The 14,761-nt window shown below is 42.2% G+C and overlaps 2 protein-coding genes across 2 annotated transcripts in view; one reads left to right on the top strand and one right to left on the bottom strand.

Moving 5' to 3' along the window:
- LOC309547498 (F-box only protein 36-like) overlaps positions 1–5,857 on the top strand; it is a gene marked incomplete at both ends in the record, with an annotated part of 44,894 nt that extends 39,037 nt beyond the window's left edge. Inside the window, one exon of the mRNA XM_082247369.1 lies at positions 5,693–5,857. Coding sequence (XP_082103495.1) covers positions 5,693–5,857 — 165 coding nt within the window. The remainder of the gene's footprint in view (positions 1–5,692) is intronic.
- Positions 5,858–9,929: 4,072 nt separating this feature from the next.
- UPF3A (UPF3A regulator of nonsense mediated mRNA decay) overlaps positions 9,930–14,761 on the bottom strand; it is a 66,429-nt gene continuing 61,597 nt past the window's right edge. Inside the window, exon 10 of the mRNA XM_082246009.1 lies at positions 9,930–10,295. Within this exon, the coding sequence (XP_082102135.1) occupies positions 10,143–10,295 (153 nt within the window). The 3' untranslated portion in view covers positions 9,930–10,142. The remainder of the gene's footprint in view (positions 10,296–14,761) is intronic.

Raw genomic sequence — 14,761 nt, forward strand, 5'->3', positions numbered from 1 at the left:
GAAACAGCTATAGCCGCAAGAAGAACAGTTTTTGCAGGAAAATGCCTGAGAAACAGTTAAAATCACCCACAGTGTCCCAGTGTACTTGCCACAGGCTGCTGCAGTAAAGAGAAAAGAGGAAGTGACCTCACGCACTAGAGGCCTATGCCCGCCCGGAGCCACAAAAAATGGTGCCTGATAGAAAACATATAGGAGGAAGCACTGGCAAAATGGCCGCCGCCCTTACTAGGTGTTCGCCCACACCCAAGATGGTGCCACAACCAGTGCCAAAATGAGGAGCTAAAATGGCTGCTGCCCAAACAAAGAGGCCAAAACAGCCTGCCCTCACCCAAAATGGCGGTCAAGCGAACGGTCCCAAATAGAGCAAAAAATACATGCGATGGCCCCCACAGGGAACCCCAGAGAGCACCCCCGGGTTGTAGTAAGCCCCCACACCCCCCAGTCATGGCAGTATGCACCACAGAGGGTGCCCAGCAGGGGCAGGGAGGAAGGGGACCGTACCTCACGGCCAGGAGGGGGATACCACATAAGCCACCATGTACTGCCATCCCCTAAGAGTGGGCTCACAGAACACCCCACAGATAATAGCCCCCGTTATGGGGACCCAGGGGTAGTAGCACTCACCATTCCAGCTCACGCGGGCACCGCTCTGATACCGAACACCTCCCAGCCTGAGTGGGGAAGCCATCAGCCAGGGAGGATGCTAGCAACTTACGGACGGTCCAGAGTTAAGACTTCCCGGCGAAGAAGACTCCGCAGGCTCGTTCCCATCTCAAAGGGCACTGTCATTGCGAGGCCAGGGCGCACCAATGACCTGCGATGCTCTGTGGCAGGCTGGGACTCCATAAGGATCTATATTATCCAGTGCAAGGCCCAGCTCTGCTGTCGCTTGTAGTCCTCCAGGAAATCCCTGAATAACTAGCGATAGTGAGAGAAATAAAAAGCTATTTTCAAAGAAAAAAACACTTTGTAAGAAAAAAAACATAAAGAAACTGAGACCCTAGGTCCCAGCAGGGAAGACCTAGCCTGCTCCTGACGCTAGGCAGCAGAAAAATGAAGGACAGTGGTAACTGGATCAGGATAATGATGATAGTATAGAGTAGAGGATAATGATAGAGGTGTGCCTGAGTGTAGAAAGTTTTTTATTAACATTTAAAACTGCCTAGCTTGCTCCTGCAGAGGGCGCCATTACCCACTCGTGAAGGCTATATGAGGGGCTGCGACTGTCGGAGGACGTAAGAGAAATATTGTTTTTTTTTTTTTAGAATTTGTCCTATAGCGCAAAAAATAAAATCGCACAGGTGATCAAATACCACCAAAAGAAAGCTCTATTTGTGGGAATAAAAGGACATACATTTTATTTGGGTACAGTGTCGCAAGACCGGGCAATTGTCAGTTAAAGTAACACAGTTCCGTATCGCAAAAAATGATTTGGTCATTAAGGGGGTAACTCCTTCTGGTCCAGAAGTGGTTTAATGAGAGGATCCTTTGCAGCCAGAATGGATAAACATCATTGCAGTCAAAGGTTTACAGTCTAATATGCCAACAGCCATCTGTCACACATAGACCAGTACAGTGGTGCATGGAAAAATGGCTGACCACTGTATTACAGCTGGAAGTTAAGATTTTTGTTACATCACAAAATAAAAGTTGTTTTTCAATAACTGAGCTGTCTAGCAAAGGTGGCAGTTAGAGGGTTGAGACAAACTATTTAACACTGACAGGGGTGCGTTCAATGATCATCTCTCTGCATTGAAAGGGGGCAGGCTGGTCTCTCTGCATTGAAAGGGGGCACACTGGTCTCTCTGCATTAAAAGGGGGCACGCTGGTCTCTCTGCATTGAAAGGGGGCACGCTGGTCTCTCTGCATTGAAAGGGGGCACGCTGGTCTCTCTGCATTGAACGGGGGCACGCTGGTGCCTATGCATTGAAAGGGGGCACGCTGGTCACTCTGCATTGAAAGGGGGCACGCTGGTCACTCTGCATTGAAAGGGGGCACGCTGGTCACTCTGCATTGAAAGGGGGCACACTATACCTTAATTACTGAAGGCCCCTTTCACACTTTTCTGACCTCAAAGTCACGCAATTTTTTACAGCGTTTTTTGCCGCAAAGCAATGCCGCAAAGCAATGCCTATTACATTTTTCTGTTTGCGCCCCCCCCCAAAAATTTTAAGCACTAGCCGCCACTGCTCTGCAGCATTACAATCCTCCCCAGATGACTGTCCAGAGCAGCACTGTGCATTACAGGCCTCCTGACCAAAGTCCCGACTCACGACCGTCCAGAGCAGAGCACTGTTACTGTGAATGTTTATGTTACAGACCTCCCCACAGACCACCACCCAGAGAACTGTATGCATTACAGGCTTCCTCTGACCACCAGCATGCACAGCACTGTGCATTACAGACCTCCTCTTAGCCCAACATCCAGAACACTGTGCAGCATTACAGACCTCTCAGACGACCGTCCCAGAGCACTGTGCTTTACAGGCCTCTCAGATCTGTCCAGAGCACTGTGCATTATAGGCCTCCTCAGACCACTGTCCAGAGCACTGTGTGCTCTACAAGCCTCCTCAGGCCGTCCAGAGCACTGTGTGCAATGCATTGTCCAGAGCACTGTGCAGCATTACAGGCCTCCTCAGACTACGTCCAGAGAACTGTGAATTACAGGCCACCTCAGACCACCGTCCAGAGCACTGTGCAGTATTACAAGCTTTCTCAGACCACTATCCAGGGCACTGTGCAGAATTACAGGCCTCCTCAGACCATCCAGAGCATTGTGCATTACAAGCCTCCTCAGACCGCCGTCCAGAGCACTGTGTAGCATTACAGGCCTCCTCAGAATATAGTCCAGAGCAATGTGCAGAATTACAGGCCTCCTCAGAGCACTGTGTGCCCTACAAGCCTCCTCAGGCCATCCAGAGCACTATGTGCAATGCATTACAGGCCTTCTCCTCAGACTCTCCATGTCCAGAGCACTGTGTGCATTATAGGCCGCCTCAGACCACCATCCAGATAACTATGCAGCATTACAGGCCTCCTCAGACCACCGTCCAGAGCAATATGCAGCATTACAGGCCTCCTTAGACCACTATCCAGAGCACTGTGTGCATTAAAGGCTTCCTCAGACCACAGTCCAGAGCACTGTGCGGCATTACAGGCCTCCTTAGACCATCATCCAGAGCACTGTGCAACATTACAAGCCTCCTCAGACCACCGTCCAGAGCACTGTGAATTACAGGCCTCTTCAGACTATTGTCCAGAGCACTGTGCAGCATTGCAGGCCTCCTCAGACTACGTTCAGAGAACTGTGAATTACAGGCCTCCTCAGACCACCGTCCAGAGCACTGTGCAGCATTACAGGCCTCCTCAGACCGCCCAGAGAGGCTAAATCTGTATCTCTGTAAGTGAGTTATTTCAAACCTTAATACCATAAATAATAACATGATATTAGATTTTTTTTTCTCCAGGAGTATATAATGACTTTGGAAATCCTAGAGAAACGCTTAAACCCATTAGATTTTAGATGACTAAAATTATTTTAGTTGACTAAAATGTACTGAATATTTTAGTTGACTAAATATGATTAAAACAATTGCAGATGACTAAAATGGGACTAAAACAGCATTTTAGTCAAAAGACTATGACTAAAACTAAATCGAAAATTTGATGCCAAAATTAACACTCGTGTCCACACAATTGGAGGATGCAGAAATAACAGTCAACTGTTTTCTCATCTTTCACAAGCAAAATACACATCAATTTCAATACCATGATCTTCACATCTTCTTCTCATCCTTTTTCTCAGACACAAAGGGGTTTATTTACTAAAGCTAGAGAGTGCAAAATTAGTCAGAATTCTGCAAAGAAATCAATCAGCTTTCAGGATTTATTGCCAAAGCCTAATTGAATAAGCTGAGGTTAGAAGCTGATTGGTTTCTATGCATAAATGAATATAGATTATGCTTGGGCGATGGTGTCTTGATGGAAAATTGCCGACATCCCTAATATGAACTTGGAAAAAGAAAAAGTTCCCCTGGGGGCGGGACTTTAAAGGCAATTGACCATCAAAAAAGTAAAAGTATATGCACAAATGTAAAAATATATAAATTTATTGAAGACATACAAGTTAGAAATAACATACAGGAATAAAAAACATAGAACATGATATGCGGTGAGAATACATCACTGGAAAAACATGCAAGACGAGAGCATATGGAGTCTCCCAAAACTAGACCTCTATGCATAAATGTGACTAATTTTGCACTCTCTAGCTTTAGTAAATAAACCCCAAAGTGTATACTCTTTCAGTGCTAGAGCCTTAACATTTCCAGTCAGCACTCGATGGGTAAACAAATTAGCTATATCTCCTTTGGGAGTGATTCAGGGATCTCAGTACCATGCTCCCCCAGAGCAGGTGCAAAAGGAGTCTGTTCTCTTTACCACAGTATCCTCCAACCAATGTCACCACGCAGGATCCCCTAACGTTTACATGCAGTATGTGTGATTTTACTTGTTTGATTAAAATGTTTACATATATTACTTCTCGGGAAGAGAACTGTGAGTTAATGCAATAAAACTGGAAAAAGAAAATAAAAATTGAAGAGACTAGCAGTGTCAGCCAATCAGAACTCTTGTTTCGTTTTCCATAAACTCAAAGGTGAAAATTGATTATTTGATATTGGCAATGGCATGAATGTTGTGCCTAATTTCTTTTCTAGTTTAAATTGAACAACCTCTTTTTTTTCAGGATATTGGTATGCGAAGAAAAGGGGGTTTATGTATAAACAGTTTACCAAACGTATGTGACACACATCCGCTCAGCTGAAACAAAGCTTGCTATATTGTATGTCATAGAACTGCCTCAGATGATCAAAGCACCATTTAGTGGCCCAAATGCACTTTTTGTTTTTAAAGTGGTAGTAAAGGTGTTTTTTGTATTTATACCCATAGGTAAACCTATAAGGCTTACCTGTAGGTATGGTAAATACCTCCTAAACATGTAGAGTTTAGGAGACATTTACCTAAACAACGGTGGTGATGTCATTGGCACATGTGCACTGCACTCTCACTGAATGGCGTGCCGTCCATTGAGAGAGCTGTCCTGTGGCCCTGACTCCGACGTGCATGCGTGGGAGTGACAACGTTGTGGCTCGGCCAATCATATGGCCGCAACTCGCAAACCCGGAAGGAAGACCCGGTGAAGATGGAAACCATATCAGCAGGGACAGCGCTGCTGGAGGGCTTTGTTTTCAGGTAAGTCTTTCATAGTGTGCTAGTATGTGATGCCTACTAGCACATTATGGCGATAACTTGCAGGGAGAAGATTTTCTTTCTTTTTTTTAAGAATCTGTATGGATACAAAGGAATTTTGCCAACTAGATGGCGCTTCGATCACACGATCGAACGATATAACATAAAATACGGCAAGTTTTGTTGTAGCTGAGTGGATGTGTGTCACCTTGGTTCTGCAAACTGTTTATCCATAGGCCCCTAAGTGTTGACCAAATTAATACAATTTAATGCTATTTATTTCCACATATCCTAATATCATACTTTACTAAATGGTCCCTTCTTGGTTCATTATACACCTGCAATAACAGTAAAGCTTTTTTATGCAATGTTTATAATATTTTATACACAGTACGCATTCTTGCACAATGGTTATTGTTTTGTGTTAACATTTCTAATGCAGCTATGCAACAGCGAGGAATTCTGGGAAAAAATCAAACCAAGGCCGGAGATAAATATTAATGCTGTTAGAAGAAAAGGTGGTTCAGTTTCAGTGAAGACCAGCAAAGTGAATTTGAAAACTGGACGTCCAGTCTGGATGCACAGAAGAAGAAACACTTTGTTTTAGAAGACTAAGCGAAGCTAAAATAATACTTATATTGTAAAATACTCTATTAGTATGCAAATGTAGCTTATGAAAACATAAAATTAGAAGACTGCTTATCTACAGTGCAAATAGCATTTTGAGTCTGTATGAACTGGTAGTGAAGTCACCTCAACCCACTAAAGTTTGACATTTATATTGTGGACACTGAAAGCTCAGTTTCTTTTTCTGTTATTTGTGTGTAAAGCTCAACTGGAATATACAAATCAGCCATTCAGATCAATCTAAAAATATTGTTCATCTGGGATTATCATCTGGGATATTTATCTGGAAAAATGATTGGAAATGCTAACTTTCTGTAATGATATTCTGCAGGTAACATGTCTTGGCTTTTCTGTGTGCAGGAGACCTTTTTGAACTTCCAACTACCCTTTGATTCTATACCAACAGTTACATTACTAAAGGCCCGTACACACTGACCGATTGTTGGCCGTGAATTTTCGGCCGCCGCCCGATCGGCCGATTATCGGCTTGTTAGTATGATGCTTCCGACAACCGACTGCGACTTTTCGGCCGAACAAAATCTGGTGTGCAGGCTATAAAATTTTTGTTGGCCGTCAGCAGAACGGCCGATTGTTTCTCAGTCAGTACAGATTTCGGCCGACAAAAATCAGATGATCAAGACTGGGCATGCTCAGTGAAGAAAAAACACAAGAAAAGTAGACCAGAACATGACATCACTTCTGCAGTTGGTTGTTGTTGGCCGACAAAATTTGTGTGCAGCCTAGAGCACATTTCAACTGACACAACAACACTGGACAAAAGACAGCCGATCGGTCGGCCAACAATTGCTGCGTGTGTACGGGGCTTAAGTCTGTTGCAGTACTCATTACTGACTAATTTATTGTAATAGGGAAAAAGAAGTGGAAGAAAAATGACATATAGATTACTGTATGACATTCAATTTGTTGTCTAATAATTACATCTATAATGCCTAAAAATTCTTAAAGTCACTAATTCCTGCACACACCAGACATGAAGAGCCAGAAAAGAGGAACTGTACACACAGGAAGATATCTGCACTCCAACACACACAGCTTACACCCTAACATCTATTGCCAACAATGAGATCTGTTTACTAGCACACACATCCCACTCTCCTGTGTCCATGCTACCTGTGAGTTCAGCACTTCAGCACAAACACTTCACTCCCTACTATCCATGTCAACAATAAGAAAAAAAAAGGAATTTTCCCTGATCTTAGTGAATGCCGTGAATACCCAATTATGTGCAAGGAAAATAAAAACAAAACAAAAAAATATTTGCTTGCATGTGATTGAGTATTCTTTACAAAGTGAAATTTCACCACATTCACTAAGCTCAGGGAAAATTCCTTTATTTTCTAACTGTTGACATGGATACTATGAAGTGAAGTGTTTGTGCTGGAGTAGAAAAATGTGCATTTTTTTTCCAGAGATGTACTAAATATGTTTCTTTTCCCCAAATATGCACTTTATGATGGCTGTTCTTCCCCCTGGTTCAGTGGAGGGCTCTTTGGCTTCTCCATGCCAAGTCCAACCCTTAATAACCTATCTGGTGGTCCACAAGCCCTCATACAAAGGAGCCATAGAAACATAGAATGTGTCGGCAGATAAGAACCATTTGGCCCATCTAGTCTGCCCAATATATCTGAATCCTATGAATAGTCCCTGGCCCTATCTTATATGAAGGATAGCCTTATGCCTATCCCATGCATGCTTAAACTCCTTCACTGTATTTGCAGCTACCACTTCTGCAGGAAGGTTATTCCATGCATCCACTACTCTCTCAGTAAAGTAATACTTCCTCATATTACTTTTAAACCTTTGCCCCTCTAATTTAAAACTGTGTCCTCTTGTGGTAGTTTTTCTTCTTTTAAATATGCTCTCCTCCTTTACCGAGTTGATTCCCTTTATGTATTTAAAAGTTTCTATCATATCCCCTCTGTCTCTTCTTTCTTCCAAGCTATACATGTTAAGGTCCTTTAACCTTTCCTGGTAAGTTTTTTCCTGCAATCCATGTACTAGTTTAGTAGCTCTTCTCTGAACTCTCTCTAGAGTATCTATATCCTTCTGGAGATATGGCCTCCAGTACTGCGCACAATACTCCAAGTGAGGTCTCACCAGTGTTCTGTACAGCGGCATAAGCACTTCTCTCTTTCTACTGCTTATACCTCTCCCTATACATCCAAGCATTCTGCTGGCATTTCGTGCTGCTCTATTACATTGTCTTCCCACCTTTAAGTCTTCTGAAATAATTACTCCTAAATCCCTTTCCTCAGATACTGAGGTCAGGACTGTGTCAAATATTCTATATTCTGCCCTTGGGTTTTTACGCCCCAGGTGCATTATCTTGCACTTATCCACATTAAATTTCAGTTGCCAGAGTTCTGACCATTCTTCTAGTTTTCCTAAATCCTTTTCCATTTGGCGTTTCCCTCCAGGAACATCAACCCTGTTACATATCTTTGTGTCATCAGCAAAAAGACAAACCTTACCATCGAGGCCTTTTGCAATATCACTTATGAAGATATTAAACAAAATTGGTCCCAGTACAGATCCCTGAGGTACCCCACTGGTAACATGACCTTGTTCTGAATGTTCTCCATTGACTACAACCCTCTGTTGTCTGTCACTCAGCCACTGCCTAATCCACTCAACAATATGGGAGTCCATGCTCAATGACTGCAGTTTATTGATAAGTCTTCTATGTGGGACAGTGTCAAAAGCCTTACTAAAATCTAGATATGCAATGTCTACTGACATTGCATATCTAGATTTTAGAGCCATGGTTTCTTTAAACTGTACTGATGACGGTCAACTTGCCAGAAACAGATGGTTAAAGGTTGTTGATGAATAATCATTGTTACTTCAGCTCCCAATGCAGCAGACATCAAGCTTTGTGCTCTATGTACAATTCCAGACATACTGTGAGAGAAAGGTGTAAGATGGTAAATAAACCAGGACTAAGGGATTTAAACACTTGGGAGTATTTGGGACAGGCTTCATGGGTGACAGATAAGACCAGCAGGTATGGCATTTGCATTAAAAAATATTTGTACCGACGGCACAGTCCACTGTAAGGCCCCATGTCCGCATCAGTCCGTTCATATAAAAGATGTCTTCACTTCCTGTAAGTGCAATTAGTAGAGCAATTAATAGCACAAAGATCAGTGTTTATCTTCCTGATTTATATAGCACTTACTGTACACCATAGGCGTGCGCACAGAGTGTGCCTGAGCCTACCCACATTACCCCATGCAGTGCCGATTCCCCCTGCCCCCTGTCTCCCCCCTGCAGTGCTGCCAGCTTCCCTCCTCTCCTTTCCTGCTGGCTGCTTCAGGGAATGTTTTAGGATGGAGAGCGGGAAAAGGGGCCGGTAAATATTTCATTACCTGAATGAACACAGTGGGTGTACCAATCGCTCCTGTGTTCAGTCTTAACTGAAGCATAGTAAACTATGTTTATTATGCTTCATTTTGTGAATGAAAAGGAAGCCGTTCAGCAAAGAGCACTTCCCATTCGTTCACTGTCCAGTGCAGCTGAGACTGCAGAGAAAAGGACTGGGAAATCTCTGTTCTTAGTCCCTTTCTCAAAAGTCAGACATCAGGGGTTTGTGTGGACCCTTGATATTTCACCAAAGCCACTCAATGGGGCTCCTACAAAATTGTAAAAAATAAAGTAATATAAAATAATATTGTAAAAAATAATTTAAAAAATAAAATTGTAGAAAATAATAATAGAAATAAAAAGATAAAAACTACTGACAGTGCCCACTGCTCTGCTGATATACATGCATGTGTGTTTGTGCTCTGTGCACACCCTAATGCAATAGGCTGCGCACACCAATGCTGTACACATTTCACACCACTTTGACAGACAACATAGCGCCATCCACTTCAATCCCAGATCTCAAAGGAGTTTACAGTCTGAAGTCTCGAGGGGGAATTGTCCTATTTATGATTATTGGGTAAAATAGCTTGTAATGATGTTGATTTAAATAGTTTAATGGAACCAAGTTACTTTTAAACCTCTGAAAAGAACGTAGACATCACAAATTGTATGTGGTAAAATTTATTAGGAGCTCTTTGGCACTAAGAGGGTGAACAAAACTCTGCAAAGAACATTATTTCACTTTCCTTTCTAGGGAAAGAATGAGGCAGGCAAGATGTGGTTTGGCTTAATGTTGAATAGTCCAATGTTTAAGGCCCCCACTGTCTTATATAGGACAGAGCACTAGAACACAGCAGTTTCTTCTTAGCATGTATGTTTTACCCAGCACCTTCACTCTTCTCTGAGCTTCGTCCTGATATATTGTCTGCATCATTCTTTCTGCAATAAGCCTCTTCTACATATTTACTTGTAAATCCTGTAGTTATGCGACTGCGAGCTCCTGGTTGATACAGCTGCATGGCCGGGCGATCCTGCGCAAGGTAAGCCACAACCAGCTGTTAACAGAATGAAGATGACATAAAACATGGCAGTTTCTGAAATACAATATACCAGAGCACTTCTACAGCTAGACAACCTGAATTGTCACAGGTTAGATGACATCCCAGAGGCGATAAAAGCCAGAGTTTAATGGAGAATTCCACGGAGATAAAATGTACATCAGAATATTGGCACTGCTCCATAATGCAGAGAACTAAGGGCAAATTGTACATTTAAGCTACATGGTTTTGAAAACATTACTCAAACACTGTTTGTACTGATATGGGGAAACAGTCTGATGTTCAAGTGGGGATTGTTGTGTTCACTAGGAATATAGTTAGCTCAACAACCACTATTGCAAGACTGTATTATCAGATGCCAGGATGGGAGCACTGGAGGATCACAACATATGGCCAATGACACTCTTTTCTGCTCTAAAAAGGTCACAGATTTGTCATGTCACTTTTTTTTCAAACAGATCAAGAGGTTCCTAAAGACTGTTACAGTGTTTAGCTTTGTTATATGAATGTTGCTGAATTATTAAAACTAAAAGCATAATGAGCCCACTGTGTCATCACACTTTGCACAACAATAAGTGTGGGGAAATGCTGTTCCATTCTGTGTTTTTGCTGCGGCTGTGATTGTTACTCACATCTGCAGCAAAGATCTATCCCGGGCTTGTATATAGGTAGGAGATTAGGTCCTGCTGGGGCAGGGAGTGTGCCGGGGGGAGAGATTTCTGTTTCTGGGGGGAGGTCTGTGATTCTGGGGGGAGGTCTGTGATAGGCCACTGCTGAGGACCTGGCCATAGGAGGATAAGAGCCCACACAGAGGTCAGAAGGAATCACTATGAGTCCATGGAGAATGGTTGCAAGCTGTGCAGGGGAAGTCTCTTTGGCTGTATTGTGGGGTAGAAGGTCACTTACTTCTGAGGTCTGAACTCTTCGTCACTTACTCCTGACCCCTGAACTCTGCATCACTTACTCTTGACCCCTGAACTCTGCATCACTTACTCCTGACCTCTGAAGTTTGCATCACTTACCCCTAACCCCTGAACTCTGCGTCACTTATTCCTGACGTTCAGAAGAAAAGGTAGCCGGCAGCTCCAGAATCCAGTAAAATGAATAATCTTTATTGCTACATATAGGTGGATAAAAACAGTTTACATATTTCATCACAAAGCCTTGATCACAGCTTACTCCTGACCCCTGAACTCTGCATCACTTACTCCTGACCTCTGAAGTCTGCATCACTTACCCTTGAACTCTGCGTTACTTACTCCTGAGCTCTACATCACTTATTCCCGACCCCTTGAATTCAAAGTCACTTACTCTGAGTCACTTACTACTGACCCCTGAACCCTGTATTACTTTATCACAACCCTGAACTCTGCGTCCTATACACCTGAGCCAAGAACTATGCATCACTTACTACTGACCCCTGATCTCTGTGTCACTTACTACCAAACCTTTGCATCACTTACTACTGGCCCCTGCACTTCTTTTAAAACACTCCCAATATTCACTGTAATGACAACCACAACCAGTTATTGCTGCGGCATGCTGCACATGCCACACTCTTTTTCTCAGGCAGAAATACCCAACTTATGATCTTGCACACAAGCCCATTGCTTTCAAAAACCACCCAAGCCTTATTTTGTATATTCTATTAGGACCTGAATCTGGATACAATGTGTGGAGGTATGCTCACACTAAATTGTCTTGTGCATTTATTTTGGTCTGCATTTTCTAAGCAATTTCAAAGGTCACTAGATGATTTGTATGCTTTCAAGTGCACCTGAGCATAAGTACACCATGGCATTATCAAGGCCGATTTTTGTACATTTGGCATACAGGACCAAATAAATATCTACTAAATGTAATAATATTTCACAAATTAGCCAGGTGAAGTCACTGAGTCAGTGTCATGCAGCAAACTGCATACTAATTACACAGGAAAGTGTATTGTGTATATAGATTTATATAACTATATACTAGATGGATGGCCTACTGTTTCCTATACAGTGTATACACGTACATTTAACACTAACTCTTTAGTCTTAGTATCAGGAAATAGAATCAAACTCTGCTAGCTGTATATTATAAATTGTCTGTGTAACCATAACATTAGTATGCCAGAAATATTAAATTAGGTTCCACAACCAGTACTACTATCAGCCAACTATTACTAATCAGCAACAGAAACTTACTTTACTTATAAATACCTGGGTATTTACATTAACAGCAGGACATAACCATTAATGTTTTATCCTCTTGCTGCTATAAATCTGGTACACAATGATGAGTATACATATTGCTTATGCTTTTAATAGAACCAGTATTGACCAAATGTGTACAAGAATCTCAATATTTAATAATAAAGTGTATCTAAACCTTTTTTCAGACTTTTATTTTTACTCCTTCTTCTTAACCTGCAGTAATGTGTTAGGACTACAGAACACCTTCCCATCTCCCTATCTCCATAAAAGAGTAGGGGGGTGTTTTGGAGTCCACAGAGATAGTTGGGAACAATACTATCTGATAAGATTGTAGCACATATAGCACAGATAGTTATCAGCTCACAAGATTTCTGGCAGGATTAACAGTTTTCTTTTTTTTCCGCACTTATCGTACAGAACATATATAATGTTTTTTTTTTAACAGACCAAAAGGAAGCAAATGAGTGAAGTTACTTGTTAGGGATTACTTTACTTTAAATTTAAATTTATTTGTATCCCCTATTTAGCTTGATATATTTTGTGTCTGAAAACTTTAGCTTGAGGGTAGTTGGGAATCAGAGGCTTGAAATTAGCTGCCCTATCAATGATCCAAGCTCATACACCGAGGCTAGTTTACTAAAGGAGTTGAAAACGTTCATTCAAAAAAGTGAATATTTAATTTAATTATCCAATTATGTGCAGATAAAAAGAAAAGTCAATTATCTGCATTACACATTACTGGATAAGTTGAAGAGAATCTTCATTTTTTTTTTTTTTGAGTGAACATTTTCAGCTTTTTTAGTAAACCAGCATAAAAGTCTCCCTACACAAAACAGTGTATACTATATTGCATATATAGTATACTATACAGTAAGTGCCATATAACAAAGATTTATGGTTTACCTCTTCCTGCCGATGATAGGCATATATGTGGTCTCTCGACAGGTGGGCTTTAACAGCAGAAGACCGTATGTATACACTTTTCTGTGCTGAGAGCATGCGCGCTTCCTGGACAGTTGCCGGTGAGGATGAGGAAGCTACCAACACATACATGCGATTGGGAGCTTTCCGATCATGTTACCGCTGTGACAGCCAACCACAGCAGTCACATGACCCAATGCCTGCCTCCTGGCATTTAGAAGTTCTTAAAGGGCTGGAAGGATTGAGTTAAGATGAATGAAAATAACCACAGGGCTCTGTTTAAAACTGTTCACATCAAAATGAAGAGACAGTTTTAAAGAGGACCTTAACCCATTTTTTTCTTTTTTTAATTAAAAGTCAGCAGTTACTTACCAGTCTATGGATTCCAGCGCTGTCTTTCCGCATCCATTTCTTTCATTACTGCGTGTTCCCAGCATTGCTATCGTGAATTTGGCAGCCAGCTGTGACTTCTTGATGGATCACAGTCGGCCGGTTCCCCACTGTGCATGTGATAGAAGATGGTACGGTGTAGTGAGACTAGTACTGCAGTCTCCTGGAACATGTGACAGGGGTGAGGAGGGGGGGAAGCAATCTTTGCCTAGGCAAGGATTGAGGAAGTGGAAGTTAGTTTAATTGATACTAGTATAATGACTGCTAGATGTGCTTTCTCTGTCACTATGGTGATACATATACTGGCTGTTATCCATATATACACTATATTACCAAAAGTATTTGAAAGCCTGCCTTTACTGGCACATGAACTTTAATGGCATCCCAGTCTTAGTCAGTAGGGTTCAATACTGAATTGCAGCTTTGCTGCTATAACAGCTTCAACCCTTCTGGGAAAGCTGTCCACAAGGTTTAGGAGTGTGTCTTTGGGAATGTTTGGACATTCTTCCAGAAGCCCATTTATGAGGTCAGGCACTGATGTGGTTGAGAAGGCCTGGCTTGCAGTATCCACTCTAATTCATCCCAAAGGTGTTCTATCAGGTTGAGGTCAGGACTCTGTGCAGGCCAGTCAAGTTACTCCACCCCAAACTCGCTCATTCATGTCTTTATGGACCTTGCTTTGTGCACTGGTGCGCAGTCATGTTGGAACTGGAAGGGGCCATCCCCAAACTGTTCCCACAAAGTTGGTGGCATGAAATTGTCCAAAATGTCTTGGTATGCTGACGCCTTAAGAGTTCCTTTCACTGACACTAAGGGGCAAAGCCAAACCCCTGAAAAACAACCCCACACCATAATCCCCCCTCTACCAAATTATTTATACCAGTTCACAAATCAAGTTTAATAAAGATATGGATGAGCAAGTTTGGGGTG

The sequence above is a fragment of the Pelophylax lessonae genome, assembly GCF_965119305.1.
Source record: "Pelophylax lessonae genome assembly, chromosome: 2".
Lineage (NCBI taxonomy): Eukaryota > Metazoa > Chordata > Amphibia > Anura > Ranidae > Pelophylax > Pelophylax lessonae.